This window comes from Salvelinus namaycush, chromosome 34 (genome assembly GCF_016432855.1).
Source record: "Salvelinus namaycush isolate Seneca chromosome 34, SaNama_1.0, whole genome shotgun sequence".
In the NCBI taxonomy this organism is placed as follows: Eukaryota; Metazoa; Chordata; class Actinopteri; order Salmoniformes; family Salmonidae; genus Salvelinus; species Salvelinus namaycush.
Genome location: NC_052340.1, coordinates 33,741,567 through 33,749,350, shown reverse-complemented (window position 1 = coordinate 33,749,350; position 7,784 = coordinate 33,741,567). Strand labels below are relative to the sequence as shown.

The following is a 7,784-nucleotide window of genomic DNA, read 5'->3' as shown; positions in this document are numbered from 1 at the left end:
ATTGGTTATTGTGAGGTGAATCCATAACCAAGCCATTGGTTATTGTGTGAGGTGAATCCATAACCAAGCCATTGGTTATTGTGAGGTGAATCCATAACCCAGCCATTGGTTATTGTGTGAGGTGAATCCATAACCAAGCCATTGGTTATTGTGAGGTGAATCCATAACCCAGCCATTGGTTATTGTGTGAGGTGAATCCATAACCCAGCCATTGGTTATTGTGAGGTGAATCCATAACCCAGCCATTGGTTATTGTGAGGTGAATCCATAACCAAGCCATTGGTTATTGTGTGAGGTGAATCCATAACCAAGCCATTGGTTATTGTGAGGTGAATCCATAACCCAGCCATTGGTTATTGTGTGAGGTGAATCCATAACCAAGCCATTGGTTATTGTGAGGTGAATCCATAACCCAGCCATTGGTTATTGTGTGAGGTGAATCCATAACCCAGCCATTGGTTATTGTGAGGTGAATCCATAACCCAGCCATTGGTTATTGTGTGAGGTGAATCCATAACCAAGCCATTGGTTATTGTGAGGTGAATCCATAACCCAGCCATTGGTTATTGTGTGAGTTGAATCCATAACCAAGCCATTGGTTATTGTGTGAGGTGAATCCATAACCAAGCCATTGGTTATTGTGTGAGGTGAATCCATAACCAAGCCATTGGTTATTGCGTGAGGTGAATCCATAACCAAGCCAAAGCACAACATGCATATTTTCCTAGCACTTGGTTATTGTGTGAGGTGAATCCATAACCCAGCCATTGGTTATTGTGAGGTGAATCCATAACCCAGCCATTGGTTATTGTGAGGTGAATCCATAACCCAGCCATTGGTTATTGTGTGAGTTGAATCCATAACCAAGCCATTGGTTATTGTGTGAGGTGAATCCATAACCAAGCCATTGGTTATTGTGTGAGGTGAATCCATAACCAAGCCATTGGTTATTGCGTGAGGTGAATCCATAACCAAGCCATTGGTTATTGTGTGAGGTGAATCCATAACCAAGCCATTGGTTATTGCGTGAGGTGAATCCATAACCAAGCCATTGGTTATTGCGTGAGGTGAATCCATAACCAAGCCATTGGTTATTGTGTGAGTTGAATCCATAACCAAGCCATTGGTTATTGTGTGAGGTGAATCCATAACCAAGCCATTGGTTATTGTGTGAGGTGAATCCATAACCAAGCCATTTGTTATTGCGTGAGGTGAATCCATAACCAAGCCATTGGTTATTGCGTGAGGTGAATCCATAACCAAGCCATTGGTTATTGTGTGAGGTGAATCCATAACCAAGCCATTGGTTATTGTGTGAGGTGAATCCATACCCAAGCCATTGGTTATTGTGTGAGGTGAATCCATAACCAAGCCATTGGTTATTGTGTGAGGTGAATCCATAACCCAGCCATTGGTTATTGTGTGAGGTGAATCCATAACCAAGCCATTGGTTATTGCGTGAGGTGAATCCATAACCCAGCCATTGGTTATTGCGTGAGGTGAATCCATAACCAAGCCATTGGTTATTGTGTGAGGTGAATCCATAACCAAGCCATTGGTTATTGTTTGAGGTGAATCCATAACCAAGCCATTGGTTATTGCGTGAGGTGAATCCATAACCCAGCCATTGGTTATTGCGTGAGGTGAATCCATAACCAAGCCATTGGTTATTGTGTGAGGTGAATCCATAACCCAGCCATTGGTTATTGTGAGGTGCATCCATAACCCAGCCATTGGTTATTGTGAGGTGAATCCATAACCAAGCCATTGGTTATTGCGTGAGGTGAATCCATAACCCAGCCATTGGTTATTGCGTGAGGTGAATCCATAACCCAGCCATTGGTTATTGTGTGAGGTGAATCCATAACCCAGCCATTGGTTATTGTGTGAGATGAATCCATAACCCAGCCATTGGTTATTGCGTGAGGTGAATCCATAACCCAGCCATTGGTTATTGTGTGAGGTGAATCCATAACCCAGCCATTGGTTATTGTGAGGTGCATCCATAACCAAGCCATTGGTTATTGTGAGGTGAATCCATAACCAAGCCATTGGTTATTGTGTGAGGTGAATCCATAACCCAGCCATTGGTTATTGTGTGAGGTGAATCCATAACCCAGCCATTGGTTATTGTGAGGTGAATCCATAACCCAGCCATTGGTTATTGTGAGGTGAATCCATAACCAAGCCATTGGTTATTGTGTGAGGTGAATCCATAACCAAGCCATTGGTTATTGTGAGGTGAATCCATAACCCAGCCATTGGTTATTGTGTGAGGTGAATCCATAACCAAGCCATTGGTTATTGTGAGGTGAATCCATAACCCAGCCATTGGTTATTGTGTGAGGTGAATCCATAACCCAGCCATTGGTTATTGTGAGGTGAATCCATAACCCAGCCATTGGTTATTGTGAGGTGAATCCATAACCAAGCCATTGGTTATTGTGTGAGGTGAATCCATAACCAAGCCATTGGTTATTGTGAGGTGAATCCATAACCCAGCCATTGGTTATTGTGTGAGGTGAATCCATAACCAAGCCATTGGTTATTGTGAGGTGAATCCATAACCCAGCCATTGGTTATTGTGTGAGGTGAATCCATAACCCAGCCATTGGTTATTGTGAGGTGAATCCATAACCCAGCCATTGGTTATTGTGTGAGGTGAATCCATAACCAAGCCATTGGTTATTGTGAGGTGAATCCATAACCCAGCCATTGGTTATTGTGTGAGTTGAATCCATAACCAAGCCATTGGTTATTGTGTGAGGTGAATCCATAACCAAGCCATTGGTTATTGTGTGAGGTGAATCCATAACCAAGCCATTGGTTATTGCGTGAGGTGAATCCATAACCAAGCCAAAGCACAACATGCATATTTTCCTAGCACTTGGTTATTGTGTGAGGTGAATCCATAACCCAGCCATTGGTTATTGTGAGGTGAATCCATAACCCAGCCATTGGTTATTGTGAGGTGAATCCATAACCCAGCCATTGGTTATTGTGTGAGTTGAATCCATAACCAAGCCATTGGTTATTGTGTGAGGTGAATCCATAACCAAGCCATTGGTTATTGTGTGAGGTGAATCCATAACCAAGCCATTGGTTATTGCGTGAGGTGAATCCATAACCAAGCCAAAGCACAACATGCATATTTTCCTAGCACGCCTCATCTCTAATTCTTATTATTAAAAGAATGAGTATTGTATTTAGAACTACTGTAATCCAGCCCAGACAATGGGCTTTTGTAAATAACACTTGTGTCCCCCATCCCCTGGGTCCTGCCCTCATCAGCAGAGGAGGTGTGTGTGAGTGTCCGCATGTGGTTGCATGTCAGATTCCATTGTCAGGCTTCAGAGGGTTCGGCTCCACCCCACGGCCCAAACATCCAGAAACTATATCTGAACCTTGGGCAGTTGATTGGCAGGAGGTTACTTTAGGGGTGGACCCTGGCCCTCAGGACTGTAGAAGACAGACAGACAACTCTGAAACCCCGACCACAGGACTACAGAGGACCGTTGCCTGTCACACCCACCACCAGACACAGCCAGGTAAATGCCCAATGGCTGACATGTTATACTGTCTAGATAGACACACTGTAGATAGGGAAGTGTCTGTCAAGTTACTTACTCTTCTCTGCATCTGCAAATACAGAAAGGAATCTTGAATCTCGCCCTGGAGGCAGAACTGAATGATTTCCACTAGATGGGCCAGCTGCGAAGTCAAAATTGGCTATATTGTACAAATTCATGAATACAAAAATGATTTTTTTGGACTTAATTTCAGGTTAGGGTTAGACATTAGGGTTAGCTGTGTTGTTAAGGTTAGTGTTATTGTTAATCTAGCTCTCACAGTCTCATCCATGTTTCTCAAACATCACATTTCAAAGTTGTTCCAAATGTCACATTTCAAAGTGTTTAAGGTTAAGTTTGGACATTAACTCCAAGTGTTTTATTAAGTTAGGGTTAAAATTAGGCATTAACTCTGAAATCCTAAGGTTAGGCATTAACTCCAAATTATTAATGTTAAGGTTTGGGATAGGCTTACATTTTTTTACATCAAAAACAACTTTCTATCGCAGGATTCAAACTTGCAACCTTTGGAATTAGAGGCAGAACCTTACACCCGTTTGCCATAGCCCATCTACAACACCAGAGCAAAACCGAAACCTACTCCAAGGTAACAGCGCTCACTGTTGCCCCTAGTTGACGGTTTCCACGTCATCTCCCGACGTCCTCAGACAACATGGATGGACGTCGAATACTGACTTGTATCACGGATGACCTGGCTGTAAAGTTAGGGTTAGGTTTAAAATCAGATTTTATGACTTTGTGCCTATGCCAGCTAGTGACCATTCTGCAGAGCTGCCTTCAGGGCAAGATTCCTGACAATACATGCCAACCTGCTACAGAAAGGGTAGGAGCTAGAGGAAAGAGCAAGGTAGGGACAGACTGGTCATAGGGCAATTCTGGCAAAAATGTTAAATGGGCTGGTCCACCTTAATCCTAGTGGGCCTGTCTAAACTCTAAGTTTGGCACACAATTATCATCATTCAGCTAATAATGGGGGCCTCGAGATAGAATTGGCGTAAAATGCCCAGGTCTTTTATCTGGTTCCAGTCTGTCCCTGGAGTAAGGTGTTGTTTTGGGATACAGTTTTAATTTGTCACCAGAAAATTCAAGGTAAACATCTTCCCCCCTTCTCAGATTCCACCTTCAGAGACTTTGGCCTCCCTGACAGACTGACCTGCCCTCCCAAGCAAGGTGTGAGGACCCTCATCCTTCCTGTCTCCACACACTCCCATTCTTCTTCTCCTCTCCTGCCACACCTCCCAGGGCAGAATGGACCGGTCTGTGCAGGAGCTGTTTCTGAACTTCACAGTAGTCTTGATAACTGTGCTGCTCATGTGGATCCTAGTCAAGACCTACCAGGCCTGAACCACCAGGGGACAGATACAGGGGGAGCGAGATGAAGGGCTGAGAAATGGGGGGAACTGGGTGGTACATTCCAATCCAGTTACTGCAGTTGCAAACAATCTTGAAAGCTTATTGGGCGACAGGTAGCCTAGTGGTTAGAGAAGTGGGCCAGCAGCCCGGGTTGCTGGCATCATCCTGCTGTTGTGCCCTTGAGCGAGGCACTTGACCCCCTACAATTTCTCTGCGGCTGATCCATGCGTCTGACCAATTGCTTCCAGTCCCTTATGTGTGTGTTTGTCTCAGGGGTTTGGGGTGTGAGCATAAAGACACATTTCCATTAACGGACAACATAGTGAACGGACAATATAGTGAACGGACAATATAGTGAACGGACAATATAGTGAATGGACAATATAGTGAACGGACAATATAGTGAACGGACAATATAGTGAACGGACAACATAGTGAACGGACAATATAGTGAACGGACAACATAGTGAACGGACAATAAAGTGAACGGACAATAAAGTACAATACATCTTATATTATCTTAACTCTGCAACATAGCAGTTGCACGTGGTCCCTGACAAATGGGACCATGTGAATACAAGAATGTGTACAAGAATACAAGAAATTGAAAGGTATAGATATATATAGATATAGATATAGCTCCACTGCTTCAGCTGTCTGCTAAGAAAGACATGCAGTTCCTCACTCCTGCCTCTTAGAGGGACTGTTGTGTTAGAGATGAGTTGGCAAGCATTCTGTTTACACGCTCTACAATAAAAAGAACTGTTATTGTACCCAAAATGTTTTCTCTTGTTTGATGCATCCAACATGATGTTTTAAATAATACATGTGCACGCAAATCATGAAAAGCAGAGCACACACCCTACCTACATTCTTTGAAAATGTAGATTAACCCCTTTTTGGTTCCAGATAGAACTCTTTTTGGGTTCCACGTAGAACCGTTTTGGGGTCCATTTAGAACCCTCTGTGGAAAGGGTCCTACATGGAACCCAAAAGGGTTCTTCAAAGAATAATCCTATGGGGATAGTCAAATAATAATTTTAGGTTCTAGACAGCACATTTTCTCTAAGAGTGTAGAGAACTTCAGCTGGACTAACTGTTGATTGTGTGATGAAACAATAACAAACAAGCTGTTTGTTGTGGAAGCTAAACCCCTTGTCTTTATACTCAGTTAGGCCGTGGAAATCAGCAATGTAACACTTATAAAGCACACATGTACAAATTTACAGTATAGCATTTTTATTTCATTGAACAAAAAATAATATATTAGTCCTTATTGAACGTGCACTTGTATTGTTCTAAAACGCTTGATCATTATCTGTTTTATTTCCTTAGTTCTTAGACAGTATATCAGTGGATTGATCATGGGAGGGAGCAGGCTATACAACATGATAATAACAATACGTAAATCAGTGCTGAATCTAATGCCGATATTACTGGACAGATAAATAAAACACCTGGGGAGATAATACAGGGCAATGATGATCAGCTGACCACTGCAGGTAGAAAGGGTTTTGAGGCGGCCTTGTGTGCTCGCAATCTGAACAACTGCCACAATAATAGAGCAATATGAGAATATAATAAAAGCAAGAGGTCCCAGTAATACCACCATTGCTACAACAAAAGCAGGAAAACTATAAGGGGCCCTATCAGTGCATGCAAGCGTTGTTATAGCGATATGATCACAGTAGCACTGCATGATTTTGTTTGAGTCACAGTAAGGAAGAGGATAGGCCCTAATTACCATTGAAAGAGAGGGAAGGTGTGCAAGCACCCACGCAGTGACATTGAGTATATGAATAGTTGAGTTGTTGACAATCATTCGGTATCTGAGCGGGAAACAGATTGACACGTATCGCTCTAAAGCCATTATCAATAGGAGAAAGCTAGTTACGGATCCAAAATAGTGAACTAAGTACATTTGCAAGAAACAACCAAAGAAAGAAATTGCTCCTGCCTGAAACCAATATCTGGCAATAATCTTTGGTAAAGTGGTGGTGCTGAATAGTACGTCAGACACAACCAGATTCAAAATGATAAAATACATTGGTTTATGGAGAACGTTATGAGTTGCAAACAAGATAATAACAACAACATTTCCTATTAAAATGCAACAATAAACGAGGAATAATACAGTTGAGGCAAGGCTGTAGAACTCTGGCTGAAGACCCGGGAAACCAACGATGACAAACCCTGTCACAAAGCTGTGATTCCTCACTGACATGATGTGTTCTCTTAGAACCAACACTGGAAAGTAATTAACATTTATGTTATAGTAAATTATCCATCATTACAACCTAGAGCAGCCTAAGAGTTTTTGTCAAATCAAATGTAACATTGCTCATGATACTGCAGTGTCAAATCCTAAATTGAAGTATACATATGTGACTTTCATGTAAATCATGCATATTTTCAAAAGAAGATTTTAACAAAGAAATGTTATGGGTGCAGATTTCATGTTAGGATTTGGCCCATTGTCCATTTACCAATAATTATTTCAGCTCACAGACAGAATTGTTTTACAATGCCAACAATCATAATATTATATATATATATATTTATATATTTTTGGTTTGTAAATAACCATCAGTAAACCTTTGAAAATTGTAATGTGTTATTTGTACATTGATATGATGAATTAGATGTGAATGTATTGACTTACATAATGTATAACCAGGACCTGTAAAGCTATACTAATCATGAACAACAGGCCTTATGTGTGGATTTACTAAATGTAGTAGGAAACAAACAAAGCAATGATATGTGTAAGAAGTTTAAAAGCAGACATTCAAATAAGGTGTTGGCAAATCAAATGAGAAACGAAGTACCATTATCACTCAT

At 41.6% G+C, this 7,784-nt stretch overlaps 2 protein-coding genes across 2 annotated transcripts; one reads left to right on the top strand and one right to left on the bottom strand.

The window, feature by feature from the left end:
* The first annotated feature begins 4,838 nt into the window (after positions 1-4,838).
* On the top strand, positions 4,839-5,231 carry LOC120028498 (sarcolipin). The gene is made up of 2 exons (XM_038973699.1): positions 4,839-4,928; positions 5,217-5,231. The coding sequence occupies exons 1-2, from the start codon at positions 4,839-4,841 to the stop codon at positions 5,229-5,231; spliced, it is 105 nt and encodes a 34-aa protein (XP_038829627.1).
* A 985-nt stretch (positions 5,232-6,216) lies between these two features.
* Positions 6,217-7,167, bottom strand: LOC120028497 (olfactory receptor 2AT4-like). The gene has a single exon (XM_038973698.1). It carries the CDS (start codon positions 7,165-7,167, stop codon positions 6,217-6,219), a length of 951 nt encoding a protein of 316 aa, XP_038829626.1.
* Positions 7,168-7,784: the final 617 nt, after the last annotated feature.

Coding starts and splice junctions, on each gene's coding strand:
- LOC120028497 (XM_038973698.1), bottom strand. CDS start 7,167: ATGTCAGTGAGGAATCACAGCTTTGTGACAGGGTTTGTCATCGTTGGT.
- LOC120028498 (XM_038973699.1), top strand. CDS start 4,839: ATGGACCGGTCTGTGCAGGAGCTGTTTCTGAACTTCACAGTAGTCTTG.